Source organism: Bos indicus, chromosome X (genome assembly GCF_029378745.1).
Source record: "Bos indicus isolate NIAB-ARS_2022 breed Sahiwal x Tharparkar chromosome X, NIAB-ARS_B.indTharparkar_mat_pri_1.0, whole genome shotgun sequence".
NCBI classification, from domain to species: domain Eukaryota; kingdom Metazoa; phylum Chordata; class Mammalia; order Artiodactyla; family Bovidae; genus Bos; species Bos indicus.
The window spans coordinates 2,650,817-2,677,534 of NC_091789.1; the positions used below are offsets into that span (position 1 = coordinate 2,650,817).

A 26,718-nucleotide genomic window follows, 5' to 3' on the forward strand; every position below is an offset into this window, starting at 1 on the left:
CAGTACTTTTCTGCCTTGATGAATTGCCTCTCCACCTATCAAAACGTGCATACTAGACACTCGGAATCCTCTTCAGAATCCCACTCTCCCTCTGTGCTGCCATTCAAGTGCTTTCGCGATCCTCTGGAGTCTGCTCCAAAGTGCCTCTTCAATCCCTCACCTTCTTTCCATTCTCACTGTCTTCCTCCTGTTCTCTCTTTTATCCTCTCTTGCCTAGAGTCTTGTCTTCTGCCTTCTGTTGCGTTGCCATGCTCCACTCCATCTTCCTGAGATATAGATGGGGTCCTTCACTCGTCTGTTCAAAACCTTTTGGCTCTTGATTTACTGTCTTGCAGAGTGAGCTCTAAAGATCCTACCAGGGCATTGCAGGCCCATGGTGATTTGACTTTTCCTACTAACCCCCCACCCCCACCCCCGGCACCCCCCTCATACATTCTGTGCTCTCATCACTCCAGGCTAAGCACTCCACAGAGTGTCACACACATGTGCCTTTCTTATATTTGTTCCTCTGCCCAGCACATACTTCCTGTTTGAACCTTATCTTTTAAGACTTAGCTCAAAAGGGCCTTGTACCATGAAAACATTTTTTGTTTTCTTCCTCACACTCACTCCCACTAAGTGGAACTATGCTCCAGCTCCCCTGTGCTACCACTGTGCTGAATTATTCCCATTCCTTGTTCCATTATACAGACCATGTCATATTCATGTCCAAGCCCCTTATAATAATTAGGTAAGTTGTATATACAGTAGGGGCTTAATACATGTTTGCTGATTTGAGTCACTGAGGGGGCATGGATGTTAGGGTTAGTATGTACAGGGTGGGGAGTAGAGGACAGAGAGATGATTAAGTAGGAAGTTGATTGACCAAGCAATAGGAGCCAAGACTACAGAGCCAGCCTGGCCTGGTCGACTAGAAGGGGCACTGCGTTGATTGGGAGGCAGGAGATGTCGGTTCAACACCCCCAAGCTACCTGAATCTTAGTTTACAGAGGTGTAAAGTGTGATTAATAATATCTCCTCACTTTATTAAGTGAGATTATCATGAGAAGCAAATGAAAAAACACTTTAAAATATAATATACAATGATCTATGTGAATAGAAGGTACCTTCTTTTATACATTGAATTGGCAAAAAGTTCATTTGTTTTTTTCTGTAACATTACAGAAAATGGAACAAACTTTTTGGCCAACCCAATATATATGTGTGACAGCTTTCTTATATTTCTGGAAAGAAGAAGGCACATACAATTCCCACATTTTCTCAATTAGCTCTAGTACAGTTTGACCTTCCTTTACTGGGGCTCCCAGGCTCTGATTTCTCCTCTATTTATGATTCCCTCCTCCCAAATATTTTCAAATATATAAATCTTTAGGACTTGCTACAGCAGTTTAATCATTCTTTACTATACTTTGAAGATGAGAAGGAGGGACTTTCTTGGATCCTTCCTGAATAATGACCATGCAGTGGAAAATTATTGATTCATGAGCCTTCCTTGAAATTAAGGCTGAGGTTTGGGAGCAGGGGACAGACTTCTTTTGTCATGACAGAGAAAGCGGTAATATAAAAGAAGGTGTCATCATGTTTGATGAAAGGAAGAGGCTTTTCTTTTCTTGTGTGCTAGGATTCAGTCTAGGCCATTTCCATCATTTTTATTGAGAACCACACTTTAATATGAACCAACTACAGTCTTCTTTTATACTTCTTTCATACTGTGATGAAAATGAACTAGATAGCGATATTGTATTTTATGGTGTGATATAAAGCAGCTACCAGATTTATTTCAGGTCACATTTGAGCTTGTTTTTAAGGACTGCTTTTGAGAATCTATAAATATGTCAGGAAAACTTCCAGCAGGGTGGAAATAGTAAAACATTGGCTTATTTTTGTCGAGTTAGTTTGATTATTTAAATGTGAAGGATGTCAGAAGGCCTTAAATGATAATACCCACTCAACATGTAGTATTTTATATCAGCTTTGTGCTTATACTTCCATGTTCAATACTGGTGGTGCTTTGGTCGCTAAGTCGTGTCCGACTCTCGTGACCCCATGGACTGCAGCCCACCAGGCTCCTCTGTCCATGGGATTCTCCAGGTAAGAATACTGGAGTGGGTTGCCATTTCCTTCTCCAGTGCTCAATACTAAGGGGAATAAAAAAGATGTTTGACATGGTCTTTACATTGTCTTGGAATTTCTGTTCCTTGTTGAAAGAAGCAATTATTTCATGAAAGTATTGACATACATGTGTGCTGAGCTGAGGTAAAAATAAACTAATGATATCTAGTATTAAAAGGGTAACTAAACTAACTGAACACATACCTCTTCTTTTTTCCCTCCAGTGCCCCAAAATGCGCCGTCATGCTTTTGAACTCAAGATGTTAGATAAGTATAGCCATTATCTGGCTGCTGAAACTGAGCAGGAAATGGAGGAATGGTTGATAACTTTGAAAAAGATTATTCAAATCAATACTGACAGTTTAGTGCAAGAGAAAAAGGAGACGGTGGAAATATCACAAGGTCAGAATTTTTTTAATAATTCGTTATTGAGGTAAAGCCCTCGTGTTTAATCCATGGGAATGTCCTTTGTGTAGGGTGAATATGGAACTCTTATTCGTGAGGGTTGACCTACTTCTTCATTAAAAGTGACTGTGGAGGTTGATAGGTTTTTCTTTTTTTTTAAAGAGTTGATGCTCCATTGGCTCTGACATGTGAAATATAACCAGACTGAAAACAGATAGGGGATTCATGGCAGATTTTCAAAAGTCCATTAAAGTTTTCCCAGTGCTTTCATAATCAAAATTCTTTGTAATAAATCTAGTAGGAGAGATTGGGGTGGGAGAGAGAGATAGTTAGGATATTCCTCTTAGGTGATTGTTAATGGTCTGCATGGTTTAGAACATCTGCTTTTAATGAATTTTCAGATGATGAACCTAGCAGCCAAGGAAAAGCCGAGAACATCATGGCCAGTTTGGAAAGGAGCATGCATCCGGAACTGATGAAGGTACACCTTTGTTACTACAACTTACCTTCAAGTGAGACAGTGTTAATCCTGCATATTAAGGCTGTAATGCTGGATTCCATTTGGCAATGTCATTTCTAAGTTCAAAATCGCAACAAATTAGTGAAACAGGTAGAGATTACAAAAGACAAGTACACTGCTCAGGTTGGACCTGCTCAGTACCAACTAACAGTTTGGAAAGTGTTATTTTTTTTCCCTAGGTTCCAAGAAATGCTACTAGATTCTTATGAATATTAATTTTATCTGCTATTTCTTATTAAGTGTATTGTTCTGGTTTAGTCGCTATGTCATATCGGACTTTTTTAGGACCCCATGGACTGTAGCCCACCAGCCTCCTACTGTCCATGGGATTTCCCAGGGAAGAATACTGGAGGGGGTTGCTATTTCCTTCTCCACATTCAGTTTAATTACTATATGTCATTCATACACTAAATATTATTCATTCAAGGAGCTATTGATGCAGATTGAACATGATATTCAGTCTAATTGTTTGTATATGTTAATTTCATATGAAAATCAGAGTCTGTCTGTATGTGAATGCCTATCTATATGTATATGAATAATTTTATCAGATAAGGATTTTGGTTAACAGACATCATTTGTGTTGATTACTCTGTTCTTTGGTGTTTGAAATGAGCCCGCTTTGAAAGTGTAGAGGTGATTATCATGTCTGTCTTACTAGGTTACATATTTTATTCTGTGGACTCTATACTAGATTAGGAGGTTATACCCTATTTCTCCATTTAAATCCTTGCCAAACCTATTTATATTTTTACTTTATTCCTCCTCCTGAGCTATTAACTTATACAGATTTAGATGTTACTTTTTTCTGTTTTAAATTTACCATTCTCTTAAGCTTCAATGTTAATATATTTTCAAAAATTTTGAAACACACTCATGATCCCCTGTAGATTTTAATGTGTTCTCTTTGAGTCTTTGTTATTTCAGACCATAGAGCCCATTATGTTTTTTTTTCCTAAAGTGATAGAATCAGAATTGTATATAATATACATATATATATATGTAACATATATACTCATGGATTTATATATATATATTATATATATCATGGATGAGTAGCACCATGGATTAGTTCTCTTGTTAATTCTCTTTTATATCACAAGTCTCTTGTATTTCTTTTTTGTACTATGGGTTGAATAATATTCTTGGTCTTAAAAAAGTGTATAGAAAGTGTAAATACTTGATTAATAGCACAGGTCGACTGTAACTGTAACTGTAACTGTGACTGTAACTCTGCACAGCAAGCATTCTGTATCCACCTTAAGTACTTGGAAGTGGAGAAGAGTGTATATTTGAAGCTGTGTCAAGCTGCTAGTTTCTCATAAACTAGATCATTAAATGGCATTTAATACTGTTTTGAAGGAAATGAAGTAATGATCAACACGTGTATATGTGTGTGTGTGTGTGTGTGTATATATATATATATATATATATATATATATATATATATTTGTCTGTTTCAATTTTAGTATGGAAGAGAAACTGAACAACTAAACAAGCTCAGTAGAGGAGATGGAAGACAGAATCTCTTTTCTTTCGATTCAGAAGTTCAGGTATTAATGATATATTGCTTTAAATAATTGTTGCTTATTCAGATAAACAGTGTCTGAAATGTTTAAATCACTGATTTTTGAACTACTGGGCATATATTTATTGCTTTATATTTTTTTGTCTTGGTTGCTTTGAATAGGTAGCTTAATAACTAATTTCACTAGGAGGACTGAAAATATACAAATAGTTTGGAACTGTATATATGTGTGTGTATATATATATTCCTCTCAATTCTTTATATTGTTGTCACTTCATCTTACTCTTCAAAGTCAATAAATTAAAGAATCTTTAACAATGGTTTCAGTGCTTTTAACACATTAAATACAATTGTGATCCAGTATCAGTGAAAATGTATAGTATAAGGAACACCACATCATATGAGACATGTTTATTTTCCATTTTTGATGTAGGCCTGTAGAACTGGGATAATTTTCATGTCTGGTTTAATCTCACTTCAGAGGGAAAGCGATCCAGGAAAGTGCAAATTTATGTGCACATGTGTATTTTAGTCTCTTTCAGGAGAGTGAGGCACTTTTAGTATTAAGATACTACTAAATATGTAGTTAATATTTAGTTCCATGATTCTTTTTACCTTTTATTTTTTAATTTATATTTTATATTTGTGTATAGTTGATTAACAATGTTGTGTTAGTTTCAGGTGTACAACAGAGTGATTCAGTCATACATATACATGTATCTATTCTTTTTCATATTTTCTTCTGATTTAGGTAATTCCATGATATTTTCCAACTAAGTTACCAATTTTTAAAAATGGTAAACTTCTACCGTGTCTAAATTTTACAGATATTTTTCTTAATGGAAAATACTTCACAAGAAAATAAAATACTTGAGGGAAGATGAATCTTTTGGTTTTCTTTTCAGTATTTCTACATATTGTTGTTCAGTTGTTAAGTACTATCTGACACTTTGCAACCCCATGGACTGCAGCAAGTCAGGCTCATCTGTCTTCCACTGTCTCCCAGAGTTTGAGCAAATTCATGTCCATTCTAGCCATCTCATTTTCTGCCACCCCCTTCTCCTTTTGCCTTCAATCTTTCCTAGCATCAGGGTTTTTTTTCCAATAAGTTGGCTCTTTGTGTCAGGTGGCCAAAGTATTGTAGTTTCAGCTGCAGCATCAGTCCTTCCAATGCATATTCTGGATTGATTTCCTTTAGGATTGACTGGTTTCATCTCCTTGCTGTCCAAGGTACTCTCAAGAGTCTTGTCCAGCACCACAATTCAAAAGCATCAATTTTCCTGCACTTAGCTTTCTTTATGGTCCAGCTTTTTCCATCTGTACACAACTACTGGAAAAACCATAGGTTCGACTATGCAGACCTTTGTCAGTAAAGTAATGTCTCAGTATTTCACGTTCTTTTGTTGACTATGAGGGTTACTCCATTTCTTCTAAAGGATTCTTGCCCACAGTAGTAGATATAATGGCCATCTGAGTTAAATCACCCATTCCCGTCCATCTTAGTTCATTGATTCCTAAAATGTCAATGTTCACTCTTGCCATCCTCTTTCTGCTTGACCACCTCCAATTTACCTTGATTCATGTACCTAACATTCCAGGTTCCTATGCAATATTGTTCTTTATAGCACTGGACTTTACTTTTACCACCAGACATATCCACAGCTGAGTGTTGTTTCCATTTTGGCCCAGCCTCTTCATTCTTTCTGGAGCTATTAGTAGTTGCCCTCTGCTCTTCCCCAGTAGCATATTGGACAGCTTCTGATCTGGGGGGCTCATCTTCTGGTTTCATATGTTTTTGCCTTTTACTACCATTCATGGAGTTCTCGTGGCAAGAATACCGGAGTGGGTTGCCATTCTTCCTCCAGTAGACCACGTTTTGTCAGAACTCTTCACCTTGTCCTGTTTGTCTTGGTTGGTCCTACATGGCATGGCTCATAGATTCACAGAGTTACGCAAGCCTCTTTGCCATGACAAGGCTGTGATCCATGAAGGGGTTTTCTACATGAGATTTCTAATTAAAATCTATGGAATTTTTAAATAGTATGCATTATATAAGCATTAGAGTTTTTTTCTCGGTGAATATGTAGCAATAAAATATAAAATAATTTTGGGAAGATAGATTGTGTTTCTTTTGCTTCAAACATTTTTCTAACTAAAATTCTTTTAGTCTGAAATGGAAAAAGTATGTAGTCTATCAATAATGCAGAAGTTTTTCCTTAATAAAAATACTACACGAAAAAATAAAATTATCTGGGGAAAATTCATTTTAAATGTTTCATCTTTTTTCCCCCATAGCACTATTATATTATTTGTGTAAGTTCTATAATTTTTTTCCAGAAAGTGTATAGCAGGCCTTGGGAATGTTAGTTCTAAGATATTCATTCAGAAATTTACTCGTTTGAGCCATGTCTGAGCCTTTGATTCACTTGTTGTCCCGTGCACCCCCCCCCCGCCATCTTGATTGCACTCTAATTGAACACGTCAGACTCTTTGATTGTATACAAAGAAGCCAATTGACTGTGGTTGAAACTCCATCCAATGTATTTAAAAAATTTGTGGTGTAGTGTTTTTGTGGTCATGCAGCAGAACTGATTTTATGTTTGTTTATCAGTGAGCTACAGTGAGAGAAAAATTTACAGTTGAGATGAAAGTTTGAGCAAAAATTGAATTCAGTGTTAATTACGGAAGGCCAATTTTACCACAGAGAAATCCAGGTTGTGTGTACATTTCTAGGTAGGCAGGCCATCCGATAATATCAGCCTTCCCTTATGGTCAGAGTTCAGTGTCCAGAGACGAGTTTTCTACCACTGACTGTAGAGAATAAAGAAACACTGACTGAAGGAGATGGTTCTGACTTTGAACTCCTAGAGAAGGCCGTATGTCCCCACATTTGCACGCACAGGCCTCAGAAGAGAAAGGGGGCTGGAGTGGTTTAGTCCAGTTTTCTTTCACATTCCACTGTCTGAGTAAGCTCGAAAGGAGAGCAGATAAATGGGCGGAAATTAGAATTGATCTCCATGGCAATGACTTGCCTTTGCTGGCTCCACAGACAGATAAGTGTTCAAGAGGGAGCTGTCTAGTCCCACACATTTGTAGATAAATAGACTCTAGGGGAAAAAATTATGCTTTCAGGTACAAATATTATACTTTAGGCCCTTTTAAGGGGAGTTTTGTCAGTGACGCAGTCAAGGTCAGAACAGCTATAATTATCTAAGACTCTTCAGGCACAATACCTGTTTTGGCTTGAATTACTCAGGCAATTGAGAAAAATTCTTGTGTTTCTTGGCTTGACTTTTCCATACTGGCAATATATTCTGCTCAGATTCATCCAGTCACTTCCCATCTACCCTCTCTCTGGTCTTATTGAAAGTATAGTAAGTTGTGCCACAGTCTATACTTTTTCTTACATTTGTGAACAGAATGTGAATCTGTTCAGACAATCAGAATGAACAGATGAACTCAGATCGCCTGAGCTGGGTGAGCTGAAGGGGGATTCAGTGAGTTTCTTTGGGGCGGGGGAGGGGGACAGATTCCTCCCCTGCTGGGAGGAATTTCTTGACTCTCAGTATCTTCTTTTAAACTTTTTTTGAAGTACGAATAATTTAAAAAATATATCTCAGTGGCAGCCAGGATTCATCCTCCAGCTCTGTTAGAAGCTGAGCTCAGTGGTTTTGTTTCCTATGTGCACGCCTCACCCTCTGTCCATCATTTCAGTGTAGGTGGTCCCCAGGGTTCCAGCCTCATCCTCCTCACCCTAGTTGCCACTGATTCTGAAATCCAGATCTCCAACCCACACCTTCCCTATTTTCTAACCAGTTACTTGTATCCTTTCAAACTCAGTATATCCTAAACTGAAGTCATTGTCTCTATTCACCCTCCCCTTATATCTGTTATTCATTTTTATTTCACAACTAAGTTTATAACATCGCAATCTACTGAATCTTCCAAGTTAGAGGCTATGGTATTATTCTTGCCTCCCATATCCATTCATGTCAAATTTGTTTCATGCACAGCTCAGAAAAGAAACAAAATTCCTACCATCCTGGAACACAGTATTTTGTGGGGAGGACAAACAATAAATAATGAAGTAAATGTTAAAAATAATGTTAGAAACTTAATTAAGGAAAGGGAGTATAGGCTGTCAGAGAGTATATAATTCTATATAGGGAGTTAAGGAAAGTCTGTCTTTGGGACTGCCAATTGATTAGAGACTTGAATGAAATGAGGGAGTAAACCATGCATCTATCTTGGGGAAAGAGAGTTCCTGACAGAACAGCAAGTTCAAAGGTCCTGAGGTGGGAGTGTACTTGGTGTGCTGGAAAAATAACCAAAGAGGCTGGTGGAGCTGAAACAGAGGGAGGGGGCAGGCTTGAGTGGTAGGAGATGAAATCAGAGGAGCAGGGTCAGGAGTGAGGCAGGGATTTATTTCAGTGTTAGAACCTTAGTGTAAGAACACTACAAAGGCTCACTGAAAAAAGTTAAGAGTTCAAATGAAGAATGGACAGAGATCTGTTAGATTTTGCAAGTTTTACTTAGAGATCTATGTGAATTCATGTGAATTCTATTTTGGGAGAGAAATGATTCATATTATCTGTTTTTTAGAGGTTGGACTTTTCAGGAATTGAACCTGATATAAAGCCATTTGAGGAAAAGTGCAATAAACGTTTCTTGGTAAATTGCCATGATTTAATGTTCAATATCTTGGGTCAAGTTGGAGACAATGCAAAAGGACCACCCACAAACGTATGTATGACTTTTTCTTCTACCTCCCTTAAACCAGTACATTAAAGAAATTACTGTTTTGTTTTGTTTTGTTTTGTTTTTGCTGAGAACTAATTTACTGGGTGAAAATTCCATTGCTACATGTTACAATAAATTTAACATGGAAGAATTTTATTTGTCTTTCTTTTGCCAGGATAGGAATATGTTTTCATCTTAAGAGGATTCATGAAAGTCTTACCTATTCAAAATAGCAGAGTAGGTAGGCTCTTGACCTTCAGGAGGGACATATCTCCAGAACCTGGAAAGTCCTCAAATTTGTAAATTTTACTAGAGAATATGACTTCTGTGAAATTGACTCATAGCCATGAATAAGGAACACCAAAATCATGAAGGAACACAGAGGCTGTTCAGTCAGCTTGTCTCACTCACTATTCTCATCGAGTGAATTCATTGTGTTCTGCACAGAAAATTCTAATTATTAGCTGTCACAGATCATTTGAGCTGCTTAGGAATACTTGAAACTATGAATGTAAAACGCCCAAAAGACTGCATTTTCTGTTCACCTTTTTTTGTTTTCTTTTTTTTTGGGGGGGGGGGGGGAGGGAGTTCTAGTTTATGTTTGAAAAGTATCCAGTGATGATTTATTCTCTTATGAAGTAGCTGAGATACACTAGCAGACTCTCGGTGTGTAAAGGGTTAATCTTTATGCCATCTGGCATGAAATTTCTCTTTGTGACCAGCTTTCAAATGCCATCTGTAGAGAGGAATCATGTCTTCCAAAATGCTGATGGGGCAAAGCTTTTGTCAAGTAATTTGATTTTGACTGATATTAGCTCTTATTAAATGTATAATCCAGTAAGCTGTAATATAGAAAAAGGGAAGATTTATTTCTACTGTGTAATATTGGCATTATTTTTAGGTAATTTCAATGAGCCTATGGAGAATTAAAATTTATTCATAGAATAATTGATGTTCTTTAAGTGTGGCTTCCGATTTCTACTCATTTAAAAAAATTTGTAACTTATGAAATTACACAGGACAAAAGTTACAATTTGAGAGTCTGTTATTTAGAAAGCTCTTTCTCATATGCAAATGAGCCATAATACACTTTTAGCTGAATATTGAACTCAGAAAGGAACTGTAATCACAGAAACTTGAAGAATAAAAAAAAAATTTCTGTAATTTGTGTCCCTCCCCCATCCCACCTAAAATAAAAGTCATTGTTTAAAAATGTAATGGTTTTCATTCCCAGGTTGAACCCTTTTTTATTAATCTTGCCTTGTTTGATGTGAAGAACAACTGTAAGATTTCAGCTGACTTCCATGTAGACTTGAATCCCCCATCTGTCCGTGAAATGCTGTGGGGCCCTTCAAGCCAACCAGCTACTGATGGTACCCCAAGAGGCTCTTCACCTGAGTCTTTCATTCATGGAATTGCTGAATCTCAGTTACGCTTTATAAAGCAGGTAAGGAATCTTTTAGTCTTGGTAGCACGTTCAGAATAAGAAACAGAAAGACCCTTGGTTTCTTGCATAGTTTCAGGCCAATGTTTTAATGTTTTCATGGGCATTCCGTCTTTTGTAGGGTCTGTGTATAGCTGTTTTTCTGGTGACTGAAGTTGGAGGGAATAAAAGGGAAAACAGCAAATATGCTAATAATACCCTAGTGAAGTGGGACGTGATGGGAATCTCAAAGGAAGTATTTTGTGAGATGGAATGCAGATGACACAGACACACCCCTGGACTCATGCACATACTTTTGAGCAAGGCAATAAGTACCTGAAAGGCTATTTTCTTTGAAGAAAAAGTTGACCCTAAAATAACCTTCCCTTTCCCATTCCCATTTCGAGTAGGTAGCTTTAATGGAGCATAAACAGTCCTTACACAAGGAGTTCTTATGTCGTCACAGCCGTCCTATCTGATACAAAGAATCCCCTTCAGAAGGAGCCAAACAGTTCCCTTGCATTTTGACCTCTGATCAGACCAGAGGCCTTAAGAGGTTAGGCAGAGCAGAACTGATAGTCTGCCTTCTAGACTTCTGCAACTGAAAGGAAATTAGAGTATTGCAGAGAACTAAAGCAGGAAGAAGCAGAACAAAGCACCTCACTTTGTAAGGAGATTTATTTTACCTCAAATAAAAATGTTATTCCTTCCATGTCCTGGCTATTGTAAATAGTGCTGCAATGAACTTTGGGTGCATGTGTCTTTTGAAAAGAAAGTGAGAGTCGCTCAGTTGTGTCCAACTCTTTACGACCCCATGGACTATACAGTCCATGGAATTCTCCAGGCCAAAATACTGGAGTGGGTAGCCTTTCCCTTCTCCAGGGGATCTTCCCATCCCAGAGATCCGAACCCAGGTCTCCCACATTGCAGGCAGATTCTTTACCAGTTGAGCCACCAGGGAAGCACGTGTCTTTTAGAATTGTGGTTTTCTCAGGATACATGCCCTATTAGTGGGATTTCTGGGTCATATTGTAGTTGTATCCCTAGTTTTTAAAGGAATGTCCATATTGTTCTCTGTAGTGGCTATATCAATTTACATTCCCACCAACCATGTATATAATGCAATATTACTCAGCCATAAAAAGGAACGAATTTGAGTCAGTTGTAGTGAGGTGGGTGAACCTGGAGCTTGTTCTATAGAATGAAGTAAGTCAGAAAGAGAAAAACAAATATCATATATTAACACACACACATATATATGGAATCTAGAAAAATAGTACTGATTAACCCACATGCAGAGAAGGAGTAGAGATGCAGACGTAGAGAACTGACTTGTGGACGCAGCAGGGGAAGGAGAGGGCGGGACGAATTGAGAAAGTGGCACTGACACATATACACCATCATGTGGAAGATAGCTGGCTAGTGGGAAGCTGCTGTGTATATAACACAGGGAGCCCAGCCTGGCGCTTTGCGATGACCTAGAGAAGAAGCATGGGAGGGGGGAGGGAGGCTCTAGAGGAAGGAGACATACATATAATTATGGCTGATTTGCATTGTATAGCAGAAACCAAGACAACATTGTAAAACAGTTATTCCCCGATTTAAAAAAAAAAGTTACTTTTTTTCCTGATTAAAAAGATAAATACATTATTATGTAGAAAATTCAAAGAATACAAAAAGTACTAAAGAAGAAAATTAAAAATCACCACCCATAAATGATAACTATTAACATTTTGGCCAACATTTTTCTAAATATCTCTGTTGTGTATATATAAACACATATACATTATGTGTGCTCTTACGAACTGTATTATAGTCCTGCTGTTTTATACCTACTGTATTCATTGAACATCATGTTTATCATCCTATATCACTCTCTGGATCAGTTACATTCTTATTAAAGAATGATATGGTGATTTAGCTTATTAGGATATTTCTAATTTTGACATATCATAAATAATGCTGCAGTATTGCATCCTTGTAGCTCATGTGTATTATCTCCCTAGAATAAATTTTAAGCATTGGGCATTTCGGTGTCAAAGATTATGCTCATTGATACATGTGTTGTCACTCCCCTCTGTGGGCTGTGGATCTGTGGTCGTTTTTCCCCATGTTATCCCTCATTCTCTTGGGTTGTTACTCGACTGTGGTTGTCACATATATGAACATTCCACTCTGATGGCCTGTGCTTCTAAAAGAGAGATTGAGCAAAACAGTATTATAAGTATTCGAGAACCTGCTATTGCATTATATGTTGAAAATTTTCCACACAATTCCAAATAAGTCCTTGTAAGCCGATGATATATTTGCTGCCTTACTTCAATGTGTTCAGCTGTCTGTTCAACGCAAGAAGTTTGAATTGTAGTTTCAGATGTCATGCCATTTATAACCCAGTTTGGAAGAAAATCAACATTTTTTTAATATCTTGTGTGCTAGAATCTTCCACTGATGTCTCATGTAAACATGATTGTCTTGTAAAATATAATTATGACTGGTTTGCAAATCAGGGAGGCTAAGTAAGCTGCCTACCATGGCAAAGCCAGTAGTGGTGAAGGTGGGATTTGAACCTAGGTCTGTTTGAAAGACCTCAGGCAGCAAAATTAGGCAGAATGTAATTAAATGCTGATATGTATAACATGTTGATCACTGAGGAAGGCTTTCTTATCTCTCCTTGCTATTCTTTGGAACTCTGCATTCAAATGGGTATATCTTTCCTTTTTTCCTTTGCTTTTCACTTCTCTTCTTTTCACAGCTATTTGTAAGGCCTCCTCATACAACCGTTTTGCCTTTTTGCATTTGTTCATAGTGATGATCTTGATCACTGCCTCCTGTACAATGTCAGGAATCTCTGTCCATAGTTCTTCAGTTACTCCATCTATCAGATCTAATCCCTTGAATCTATTTGTCACTTCCACTGTATAATCATAAGGGATTTGATTTAGGTCATACCTGAATGGTCTAGTGGTTTTCCCTACTTTCTTCAATTTAAGTCTGGATTTGGCAATAAGGAGTTCATGATCTGAGCCACGGTCCGCTCCCAGTCTTGTTTTTGCTGACTGCATAGAGCTTCTCCATCTTTGGCTGCAAAGAATATAATCAATCTGATTTCGGTGTTGACCATCTGGTGATGTCCATATGCAGAGTCTTCTCTTGTGTTGTTGGAAGAGGGTATTTGCTATGACCAGTGTGTTTTCTTGGCAAAACTCTATTAGCCTTTGCCCTGCTTTATTCTGTACTCCTAGGCCAAATTTGCCTGTTACTCCAGGTGTTTCTTGACTTCCTACTTTTGCATTCCAGTCACCTATAATGAAAAGGACATCATTTTTGGGTGTTAGTTCTAGAAGGTCTTGTAGGTCTTCATAGAACCGTTCAACTTCAACTTCTTCAGCATTATTGGTTGGGGCATAGACTTGGATTACTGTGATATTGAATGGTTTGCCTTGGAAACGAATAGAGATCATTCTGTTGTTTTTGAGATTGCATCCAAGTACTGCATTTCAGACTCTTTTGTGATTATTATGGCTACTCCATTTCTTGTAAGGGATTCATGCCCACAGTAGTAGATATAATGATCATCTGAGTTAAATTCACCCATTCCAGTCCATTTTAGTTTGCTGATTCCTAGAATGTCGACATTCACTCTTGCCATCTCCTGTTTGACCACTTCCAATTTGCCTTGGTTCATGGACCTAATATTCCAGGTTCCTATGCAATATTGCTCTTTATAGCATCAGACTTTACTTCCATGAACAGTCATATCCACAACTGGGTGTTGTGTTTGCTTTGGCTCTGTCTCTTCATTCTTTCTGGAGTTATTTCTCCACTGATGTCCAGTAGCATATTGGGCACCTACCGACCTGGGGAGTTCATCTTTCAGTGTCCTATCTTTTTGCATTTTCATGCTGTTCTTGGGGTTCTCAAGGCAAGAATAACTGAAGTAGTTTGCCATTTATTTCGCCAGTGGACCACCTTTTGTCAAAACTCTTCACCATGACCCGTCCATCTTGGGTGGCCCTACATGGCATGGCTCATAGTTTCATTGAATTAAACAAGGATGTGGTCCATGTGATCAGATTGATTAGTTTTCTGTGATTGTGGTTTTCAGTCTGTCTGCTCTCTGATGGAGAAGGGTAAGAGGCTCATGGAAGCTTCCTGATGGGAGAGACTGACTGAGAGGGAAATTGGGTCTTGTTCTGATGGGCAAGGTGTCCTTAGTAAATCTTTAATCCAATTTTCTGTTGGTGGATGGGGCTGTGTTCCCTCCCTATTATTTACCTAGGGCCAAACTATGGTGCAGGTAATGAAGATAATGGTGACCTCCTTCAAAAGATCCAATGCATGCTCTGCTGCACTCAGTACCTCCAACCCTGCAGTAGGCCATCACTGACCCATGCCTCTGCCAGAGTCTCCTGGACTCTCAAGGAAAATCTGTATCAGATAAATAAAGAACAGATGAATAAAGGACAGAAATGGTATGAACCTAACAGAAGCAGAAGATATTAAGAAGAGGTGGCAAGAATACACAAAAGAACTATACAAAAACGATCTTCAGGACCCAGATAATCATGATGGTGTGATCACTCACCTAGAGCCAGACATCCTGGAATGTGAGGTCAAGTGGGCCTTAGGAAGCATCACTAAGAACAAAGCTAGTGGAGGTGATGGAATTCCAGTTGAGCTATTTCAAATCCTAAAAGATGATGCTGTGAAAGCTCTTCACTCCATCTGCCAGCAAATTTGGAAAACTCAGCAGTGGCCACAGGACTGGAAAAGGTCAGTTCTCATTCCAATCCCAAAGAAAGGTAATGCCAAAGAATGCTCAAACTACCACACAATTGCATTCATCTCACATGCTCGGAAAGTAATGCTCAAAATTCTCCAAGCTGGGCTTCAACAGTACGTGAACTGTGAACTTCCAGATGTTCAAGCTGGTTTTAGAAAAGGGAGAGGAACCAGAGATCAAATTGCCAACGTCTATTGGATCATTGAAAAAGCAAGAGAGTTCCAGAAAAACATCTATTTCTTCTTTATTGACTATGCCAAAGCCTTTGACTGTGTGGATCACAATAAACTGGGAAATTCTGAAAGAGATGGGAATCCCAGACCACCTGACCTGCCTCTTGAGAAATCTGTATGCAAATTAGGAAGCAACAGTTAGAACTGGATATGGAACAACAGACTGGTTCCAAATAGGGAAAGGAGTATGTCAAGGCTGTATATTGTCACCTTGCTTATTTAACTTATATGCAGAGTACATCATGAGAAATGCTGGACTTGATGAAGCACAGTCTGGAATCAAGATTGCTGGGAGAAATATCAATAACCCGAGATATGCAGATGACACCACCCTTATGGCAGAAAGTGAAGAACTACTAAAGAGTCTCTTGATGAAAATGAAAGAGGAGAGTGAAAATGTTGGCTTAAAGCTCAACATTCAGAAAACTAAGATCATGGCATCTGGTCTCATCACTTCATGGGAAATAGATGGGGAAACAGTGGAAACAGTGTCAGACTTTATTTTTGGGTGCTCCAAAATCACTCCAGATAGTGACTGCAGCCATATTATTAAAAGACGCTTGCTCCTTAGAAGAAAAGGTATGACCAACGTAGACAGCATATTAAAAAGCAGAGACATCATTTTGCAACAAATCCGTCTAGTCAAAGCTATGGTTTTTCCAGTAGTCATATATGAATGTGAGAGTTGGACTATAAAGAAGACCAAGGGCCAAAGAATTGATGCTTTTGAACTGTGGTGTTGGAGGAGATGTTCGAGAGTCCCTTGGACTGCAAGGAGATCCAACCAGTCCATTCTAAAGGAAATCAGTCCTGAGTATTCATTGGAAGGACTGATGCTGAAACTGAAACTCCAGTACTTTGGCCACCTGATGTGAAGAACTGATTCATTTGAAAAGAGCCTGATGCTGGGAAAGATTGAGGGCGGGAGGAGAAGGGGATGACAGAGGATGAGATGGATGGTAGCACTGACTCAACGGACATGAGTTTGAGTAAACTCCCAGAGTTGGTGATGGACAGGGAGGCCTGGCGTGCTGCAGTCCATGAGGTTGCAAAGGGCTAGACATGACTGAGCGACTGAACTGAACTGAACTGATGTATAACACAATGGGAGTGGAGGGGTTTGGAATGTGAGGAGGCTTCAGGGGTTGAAAGTTGACTTAGAAGATGGCGCAGAAGTTGTGGGACGTCAGGGAGGTTTCAAAGGAGTAGATGAAAGCTGCAGAGGTGAGAATGAATGGAAGTGGCCTCAAATGGCTTGATCATTTTCACTCTTTTCCCAGATCCAGTAAAGATATCAGGAAGTGGTCCTTTACTTCAAATAGTTGAACATTCCCTTTTGAAGAAGTCTTTTTCTTCAACTTCTTCCGATTAGGACTAGGATGCAGTAGTGTATAGGGAGAGACAATATTAGCAGATCTGAACACTGATCTGAGCTCATTGATTTTTTTTCCAGCAATATTTTTTTCAGTCTTCCTCTAGGTACTTTATCCGTATGAAGTCATTAATTTTTTCTTAATATTTATTTATTTAGCTGTGCCAGGTCTTAGCATGTGGAATGTGGGATCTTTTGTTGTAGCAGTTGAACCTGGGCCCCCTTCATTGGGACTGCAGGGTCTTAGCCACTGGACCACCAGAGAAGTCCTTGTGTGAAGTCATTTAATTCTTACCACACCCTAGTAAAGTAGATAGGTCCTATTCCTATCCCCATTTTACAGATGAGGAAACTGAGGCACGGACCAACCAGGTGACTCATTCAAGGTCCCAGAGCTACAATGGTGAGGAACAGGACCTGAATCTGGCTCTAACAGGCCCCAGAGTGCAGCTTCCCCCTTCCTGCCCCTCCCCTCCTGCCGTTCTGCTTCCCTCTCACCCTAGAGAGGGACATGGCACTTCCCTGGCACTTGTGGAAAGTGTGAAGACCCCACCCCTACAGCAAGGCTGTTCAAGCGGCAGCAGGATCTATAGGAAGAGGCCACCTACTCCCAGGGCTCGGTGGATGGTGGTGCTTGGAGCTATTCTAGGTTCTCCCCATCTGCTCCTTGGAGAGTCTTTCTCTGTAGCGGCTTCCTGAGGAGCAACAGTTGACCACAGGAATAGGAAGAAGCTGAGCCCATCGAGTAGTTTTGCCTTCCTGACACCAACCAGCTACTGTGACCAGTCACTTCACTCTCAGCTGCCTAACAGTTCCTTCCCAAGTGCCCAGATAGAGCTCGGTGTCCTGGGTCCCTCAAGATGACCTAGGGTGGGGTTGTGGGGGAGGTGCTGACCCTTAGAGGGAGGGGGCAGTGATGTGGGTGACAGTCACCCTGAAGAGAGGCAGGGATAGCCGTGTCTCCTTGGTGGGAAAGGAGGGCCTTGTCCTGAAAAGCCAGACTCCCAGGCCACCTGGGATTCCAGGGTATTCTCTAGCTACCCCACTGTGTTCTGGGGAGTGGAGAAGAGGTGGAAGCTAAGGGGCAAAAGGCAGAACTGCCTCAGAGAGTGTCCCCCTACCTCGAAATCCTGGTTAGTTGAACAGTGAGCATCTCTGTGCCTCAGCATTCTCATGTGTCTAAGGTGCCCCATCCCAGAAAGCACTCGGCCCTGTGCCAACCTGCCGAATTTGCTCAGTACGGTGGGGCTGCTAGTGAGAGCAGCAGTCACGGGGATCACACAGTCAAAGCAGCTTCCTCTGATCAAATTGTCACATCCTTTGACACGATCATGTTCGTTTCTGGCATCAGTGTAGGGAAGTGGCTAGAGTACTAGGCACAGAAGGTGCTCAGTGAATGTTAGTTGCGGCAGTCAGCAGCGTTGCTCTTCTCATCCAGCTTTATCAGGTGAGACAATGGGAGCCTGTGTTGATAGGCTGAGTGGCTCTGTAGCCTGGGCTGTATTGTCTGGAAGCCCTGACTGCAGTCGTCACCCACTTACTGCACGAACCTAACTACGCCTCAGTTTCTTAATCTGTAAGAAGTGTGTGTCGTAGTGCCTTTGTTTGAGGGTTTTTATGAAGACGAGAAAAAAAAGTGAAAAATGTTAGTGGCTCAGTCATGTCAAATTCTTTGTGACCCCATGGACTGTAGCTTGCCAGGCTCCTCTGTCCATGGAATTTCCCCAGGCAAGAATACTGGACTGACTTGCCATTCCCTTCTCCAGGGGATCTTCCCAAAGACTAAGGGAGAGGGTGCACAAAAGCTATCTAGCACAGTTGTGTGACAATCGAAAGCCTGAGATGGTGCTCAAAAGCACTGCTCAGCATACTTTCTGTGGGTTGCTCCAGCACTCTGCCAGCTGCATCTCATAACCTAGGCAGCATGCTGCTAGCAGAACCAAAAATCGGATTCTGCGACCTTGAGATGTGGGTTACTCTGGTAACCAGTTACCTAATGTGCGTTACTTCATTGAATCCACTCAAGAAGATTACAAAATAGCCATTCCTCTTGTCATAGCCCATTTCATAGGTGGGAAATCTGAGCTATAGGGAGGATGTGACTTTATCTAAACCCATAAATAGTGGGGCCAGAATTTGAACCCAGGAAATTTAACTCCTCGAACAACTTTTAACCACTTTCTTCCATCGTTGCTGCTTGGGAATCCGAAGGTGAATCAGCCATAATCCAGTACCCTTAGATGCCATTTGGATTTGGGGGGGATTACTTAGTGTCCTCTACTCAGTGTTCTCTTCTTTCCTGTCTACCTCAGAGAGTTCTATCTGCAACAGATGAGCTCATGAGTCTGAAATGCTTTGAAAACTGGAACACACTATCTTAACACAGTTGTTAATATACCAAGCAGACAAAATAAAACTTGGTAGAGTCCCAACGATGGATTTTTCCATTCAAATTCACTTGTGTGATGCTCATTTAAGCAACAGACATCACCACCTAACGGGCTATTTGGAATATATTATATTTGGAAAGAGCTGAGCTGGACATGAGATGGTATAGTTGTTCCACATGGAGCTTGGTAGCATCTACATTAGTCCCTGAAACAAACTGTTTTGGGACAAAAGGAGTTTTTGGATCGTCTGTCCTCTACCTTTACATTGAGAGCACCAGAGCTCTTCTGCTGCAACAAAGGAGTGTTTTCTATAGGATGATTTAGTTTTTATTCTATGCAGAATAGTAAAGTGTTTTCATCCTTCTTGGCTACCTTTAGTAGTAGTTAAGGGTGAGTGAATTGCAGTGGAGTTACAGGCAGCTACCTTTAAAAATGCATGTCCTGTCCCACTTCAGCAATGTATGCTATTTTAGCACATGCTACTTTAAGCCAAACAATACACATTGTATTGATTAGGCCTAAGGATACACCTTGCATACCCCACCAAACACAAGAGGCTAAGTAGTCAGGGTGACACCTACACTTTGGGGACTAATAGATGTGAGACTGGTGACAAAATTGAAAATCTTTATTGAAAGGAACATCAATCAGGACCTTTGAAAACTGTATGAATGGAAATGCTATCTCTTGCCAGGGCTCTGGACATGATCCTATGTTGAATATCAATATTCTGTGCCAAACACACTGCTAGGAATCACTAACCAAGCAACTGTATGCATGAGATTACATTAAAGAAAAATCTAACAGAAGGAATTTTTTTCCAGGGAATTTTCTCAGTGACGAATCCACATCCTGAAATTTTCCTGGTTGCAAGAATTGAAAAGGTTCTCCAAGGAAACATCACACACTGTGCAGAACCCTACATCAAAAATTCCGACCCGGCAAAGGTATTTATAAAGATCATTTGTGAGCATTTCAGCCAAATGCAAAATTTGCCTTTTATTGATACTTTAAATGATAATGTCAATGATGCCTCTAAAAAGAAAGACAATAACAACAACAACAACAAAAAAAAAAACCAACATTCTTTCAGCCTGCAGTATATTCTGAAAATATCGTGTGCTCTGTAAGTATGCACGTTTAAGCTTGAAAATGACTTTTTCCCCCCTTTTTACATGGCAATCTGCTTTTTGCTTATTTATCAAAATCAGAGCTAAAGGCTTTTAGGCAACATATGTTCATTGACACTATATCCTTGGAAATAGCTACTCTTTCTTTATTCCCAGCCCTGCATATTAGCCAAAGATGTCAGAGCAACAAGGGTAAATGCCAGACGGTACTCAAATTTAATCCTGTCTCTGATGACATGAGAAAAGAAAGACAAGATAGTGAGCCATTCATGAAGCTTCAGGGTATTCAATTTGAAGGAGTTTATTCTGAGATTTTTGCACTTCCTACTTTTTAAACGTCACACCTATCTGTCTTTCTATAATGTTGGTGTGTGAAGTGGCAGGGATTGTAGGAAGATTGCCTATAGGAGGGCATGGCAACCCACTCCAGTATTCTTGCCTGGAGAATCCCCATGGACAGAGGAGCCTGGTGGGCTACAGTCCACGGGGTCACAAAGAATCAGACACAGTCTTTAAATGGCAACCTTAAAAGTTGGCGACCCAGATAATTCTCCAAATTTCTGTATCATGAATTCTGAACTTTTGGAAATTATTGATCTAATCCTCTCTCATTTTATAAATGAGAAAAGTCAGGCCCAAAGACGGAAAGCATTCATGGCATAGTTCATTAGCGGCAATCCAGCTTCTGAGTACTTATGAGTCAGTCTGTTGTATGTAGCCTTTAGTTGTGGATGAAAATAGTGTTATTAAGTGGGAGATGCTGAGGACACGAATGACTAATTTGTGGGGGGAAAGTCTCAACAATATAGATAAAAGCCTTCATCATTCTGTATCCCTAGGGGTAGCATAAAGGCAGCATTTCACAGCCTGTTTAGACTCTATAGGCAGTTTATCTCCTTTGTCATCTCCCAGTGCCTGTGCAAACAGCAGCTCCTGCCCACGCTAAACTAATTGCATTGAGTCTTGGTCATTTGGCTTTTATCTTGGGAGTAAAAAGGTCAGCAGTACCCAGAACCAACTTCACCCAAGAATGATAAGTATATGCCTGCTCATGTGTGAAAGGAAATAGACATTAAAACTGCTGAATTTTTTTCCCAGTAGCAGTCTGCAGTACAAAACATGCCATACATCTATTTTGTTTGTCTTCTGATATCTTGACGAGGGCTCTGTTGATGAGAAAATCCATAACCTTAGGAAATACTTTTATCTTGAAAAGTGGGTGGCTGATGTGTGTTGTGTTTTATTTATAACTATTTCTGTATCTTGTTTTCCTAGTTTTTGATGTTTTATATCAGTAAGTTAGGGAAATTATTTGTTCTGGGTGAGTCTCTGATAGTTTGGACGAATCTGAGCCTATCTTTTTATTTCTAACCTTAGACGGCCCAGAAGGTGCACAGGACAGCTAAGCAAGTGTGTAGCCGCCTTGGACAATACAGAATGCCCTTTGCTTGGGCTGCCAGGTTTGTACAAATGTATTTCTGACCCATCTATTCATGCTCCTGTGTGAAGCTGAGGGCTGCTGTCCTTGCCAGCAGCATTCAGAAGTCTGTTTCTGACAAACCAGTTATATATTGGGACACTTCGGATGTGTCTCAGTCCATTCAGGCTGCCATAACAAGTTAGACTGGTGGTTTAAACAACAGACGTTCATTTCTGACAATCTCTGAGGTTAGAAACTTGAGATCAGAGTGCATGGTTGGGTTCTGGTGAGGACTCTTTTCCAGGTTTTAGACAACCAGTTTCTCCTTGTAGTCTCACATAGTGAAATGAGAGCAGGCTATCTCTCTGGCCTCTTATAAGGACACTAATTCTATTCATAAGGGCTACATCCTCATGACTGAATCACCTCTCAAAGGCCATACAAATACCATCACCTTAGGGATTAGATCTCAACATATGAATTTGGGGGTGTAGGGGCAGCGGAGTGACACAAACATTCAGTCTATAGCAGGATATAAATATTCTTTCTTTTAGAATTTGCTGTGCCTCAAAGACCCTTTCATTTTTTCAAATGTCTTGCTTCAGGGAAATTTTCTTTGGCTTGGGTTACTGATCTGACTGACACCACTTAATTTTATTGCATTTTAAAACAGAGCTTATTTGCTAAAGTGATGGAATTTTTTTCCAGAAAACCAGAAATTGCAGTGAATTATGTACAGTGTGCCCACTATTTTAGAGTTGGCTGGGTTTATGCTTTGAAAAGCCATCATAAAGTAATTCTGAAAAACATACTAAAAACTAGAAGGCAAAAAATGTAGTTGCTCAGTGCAAGTGTGTAATTACTTAGATTTTCTTGCTTTCTGATGACAAATTTGGCAACTTCTTCAGGGGTAGTATATTGGGAAGTGTGTTAATGGTACCACATATCTGATGGTGGTGTACATGATTTTTCTCTAAATCTTGCCAATCTACCTACAGTGATGACTGAAACTGTATTCCTTGCTTATACGCCCTTTGAAGTACAAGTTCCCTGACTTGTTTATGGTACAGCCTGTACAAATCACTGGAACTTCTGGGTAAAGGGCACTATGTTCTGAATAATTCAGTGAGTTATGTTCAGTGGGTGCTGGGGAGTACCCTAAGAGTGGAGATTTAAGGTCAGTAACTGTTCTATCACTATAATCATTTCACTTGGGAAAGGGTCTCAAAATGTGTTCCATGTTGGTAGATGAAAAGGCACCTTGTCCTTATTTTGCCAACTAGTAAGAAGTGCTAGCCAAGGACAGGTCAATGGCAAAGAGTAGTGGAAGGTGGTATACTTAGCTGTTCCAGAAGGTGAAACATACTTAGTGGTGCTCCAGTGGCTGCTGCTGTTACTTATTGGTCAGAAAGTTCGTTCAGGTTTTAAAAACCAGAATGAACTTTTTGGCCAGTCCAATATTTATGGTAATTAAGTGCTAACTGTACAGGTGGGCTTCCCAGGTGGCGCTAGTGGTAAAGAACCTACATGCCAATGCAGGAGTCATAAGAGACACAGGTTCGATCCCTGGGTCGGGAAGATCCCCTGGAGGAGGAAATGGCAACCCATTCCAATTTTCTTGCTTGGAGAATCTCACGGACAGAGGAGCCTGGTGGGCTTCAGTCCATAGGGTTTCAAAGGGTCAGACACAACTGAAGAGACTTAACACACATGCACGTACAAGGCAGGCGTCTACGTGCTTAATGCATATTTCTTTTAGAGGTAGGTACTCTTCTCCCCCATCTTGGAGATGAGGAATTTGAGTCACAGAAATGAAAAAATAAATCCTTGCCTAAGTTCACATGGCGTGTGTGTAAGCAGGTCTTAGAACTAACAGGACCTGAATTCAGAGCCCACTATAGACAGCCATGGCACAAGCTCTCCACCCCTTTTTAGGCCACATCAGTAACTGCTTGATGCTAATGTGCTTGTAGAAAAATAAATTATAAAATCTTCAAAGTTAGAAGCTTTAATCCCCAGTTCTGATGTGGAATTATGCTGTTTTTTTTTCTTCTTAAATTATTTGGGTTGTTAGCAGCAACAGGAACTGACTCTAAAGGCTTGGCTGGGATATTTAAAAGCTGTGTGATAAACCCCTGTTTACTGAAAATAAAGGAGGTATGCTTAGAAGTAGGAATGGTAGTTAGTGCCTTTACCCGCAGTTTTCAGAGGCTCTGCCAGGGGAGATTGTGCTTTGGGCCATAGTTGCTTCCAGTCTGTTGGGTGCTTGTATATTACTTCCTGTTCTGGCAGTAAAATAGCTACTTTGAAAATGAAAGAAGAGAAGGAGGAGGGAATAATTCTAATTCATATTAGAAATTTTATAGATATAAACTCTATATAAGTTGATCTTAAAGATCTAATTCAATTTTTATCAACTTCACTGAGATATAATTTATCTTTGATTAAAATGTACATTTATATGTCCAGCTTGATAAATTTTCACAGATGTATATAGTCATATAACTACCACCCCTACCAAGATCTAGAACATTTCTATCACTCCAGAGAGTTCCTCACATCCCTGTCCAATCAACCATCCACTCCCAGCCAGGCAACCACTGACCTTAGATGACTTTTACCTATTCTGGACTTCATATCAATGGAATTATGCAGTATATAACCTTGCCTATGGTTTCTTGTTCTCAGTCTGTTTTTGTATTTTATTCATAATGTTGTATCAGTTGTTCACTGAGTAGTATTCCATTGTAAGAATATACCACGATTAGTTTACCCATTCATTTGTTGATGAATATCTGGATGGTTGCCAGTTTGTGGCCATAACAAATAAATCTGCTGTGAACATTCAAGTACCATGTGGAAATATGCCTAGGAGTTGAATCGCAGGATCAGAGGGTAGGTATATGCTTAACTTCATGAGAAACTGCCAAATTATTTTCCAAAAGAGTTTCACCATTTTATGTTCCCATCACCACTATTTGATCTTTAATTTATCTATACTTTCGAGTTAAAAAAAAACCCTCTGTTGCTCTTTTAGGCCCATTTTCAAAGATATTCAAGGCTCTCTGGATGTGGATGGGAGATTTTCTCCTTTGTATAAACAAGATAGTAGCAAGCTTTCCAATGAAGACATTCTCAAGTTGCTCTCGGAATACAAGAAGTAAGTGTTTTAGAGTTACTGCAGTAAATCAATATCATAGATGAATTATAATTTCTTTGAATGATGAATGTGAGTCATATGTGGGAAAAATCAAATGTTGGAGCATTTGGATTTGGAAGCATTTGGAAGTTTGAATAAATGGTAACCAGTGCACTTAGTAATCATATTTTTTGAATATAAAATATTCTTATTTTACATCTAGGCCAGAGAAGACCAAATTGCAGATTATTCCTGGGCAGCTAAACATCACAGTAGAATGTGTTCCTGTGGATTTTTCAAGTAAGAACTTAAATATTGCAAATAAACCTAAAAGGCTACGTTTGAATCTCAGGGTTTTTATTTTGTTAATGTTTATTTATTTCGGTGTGCCAGGTCTTATTGCAGCACATGACCTCTTAGTTGTGGCATGTGGGATCTAGTTCCCTGACTAGTGATCGAACCCGGGCCCCCTGCTTTGAGAGCACTCAACTACCAGGTGTTTTATCTTCCTAACATTTTTCTTGAGATTTACATGGAGTATTTGTTTCCTAGGGCTGCTGTAAGAAAGTATTACAAACTGGGTAGCTTAAAACAACAAATCTTCTCTTGTGTTTCCAGAGGCTGGAAGTCAAAATCAAGGTGTCAGCATGGCCACGCTCCCTCTCAGGGCTCTGAGGAAGAATCTCTTCTTCCTAGCTTCTAGTGGCTGTTGGCTAGCCTGGGCATCCTTTGGCTTATAGACGCATCATTCTGGTCTCTGTCTCTGTCCTCATATGGTCTTCTACTAAGAGCACCAGTCACTGGATTTAAGGCCCACCTTAATCTATTATATGGACTTCCCTGGTGGCTCAGACGGTAGAGCGTCTGCCTGCAATGCAGGAGACCTGGGTTCACTCCCTGGGTCGGGAAGATCTCCTGGAGAGGGAAGTGGCACCCCACTCCAGTACTCTTGCCTGGAAAATCCCATGGACGGAGGAGCCTGGTAGGCTACAGTCCATGGGGTCGCAAACAGTCGGACACGACTGAGCGACTTCACTTTAATCTATTATGATCTCATCTTAACTAATGACATCTGCTAAGGCCCTATTTCCAAATAAGGTCACATTCTGAGTTTCCAATGGACATGAATTTTGGTGGGACACTATTCAACCCAGGACACATGGTGAATGGTTAGAGATTAGGAAGTAAATTAAGTTGATTTTTATCAGATGCTGTTTCATGTATAATATATGATGTGAGTGTGTTCCAGTCAGTTTCTGCTCCTTTTGCCTTGGCTGAATTTCATCAGTGAAGGGATCCAAAAGGAGAATTTCTTTTCTTGTCTAAAGACAAGAATCTATGATCCCAGGAGAAAAATGGACAGAAGACAGAAAAAACAATTTGCAGGAAATAAAATGACTGGTAAATAATTGGAAAACATCCAGTCTCAGTAATGATGCCACTAACACAAATGTAAATATTTCAGCATTGGTATGTTTTGGTTCATCTATCAAATTTGCAAAAAATAAACTGTAACTGTCTAA

At 39.7% G+C, this 26,718-nt stretch overlaps 1 protein-coding gene across 5 annotated transcripts in view; it reads left to right on the forward strand.

The window, feature by feature from the left end:
* Positions 1-26,718, forward strand: part of DOCK11 (dedicator of cytokinesis 11) — a 215,719-nt gene that overhangs the window by 74,692 nt on the left and 114,309 nt on the right. For all 5 annotated transcript variants that reach the window (XM_070784594.1, XM_070784592.1, XM_070784593.1 and 2 more), the window contains exons 8-16: positions 2,337-2,514; positions 2,919-2,998; positions 4,507-4,590; positions 9,168-9,308; positions 10,540-10,752; positions 20,331-20,453; positions 22,014-22,096; positions 25,094-25,216; positions 25,419-25,495. In XM_070784594.1, the coding sequence (XP_070640695.1) occupies positions 2,337-2,514; positions 2,919-2,998; positions 4,507-4,590; positions 9,168-9,308; positions 10,540-10,752; positions 20,331-20,453; positions 22,014-22,096; positions 25,094-25,216; positions 25,419-25,495 (1,102 nt within the window). The remainder of the gene's footprint in view (positions 1-2,336; positions 2,515-2,918; positions 2,999-4,506; positions 4,591-9,167; positions 9,309-10,539; positions 10,753-20,330; positions 20,454-22,013; positions 22,097-25,093; positions 25,217-25,418; positions 25,496-26,718) is intronic.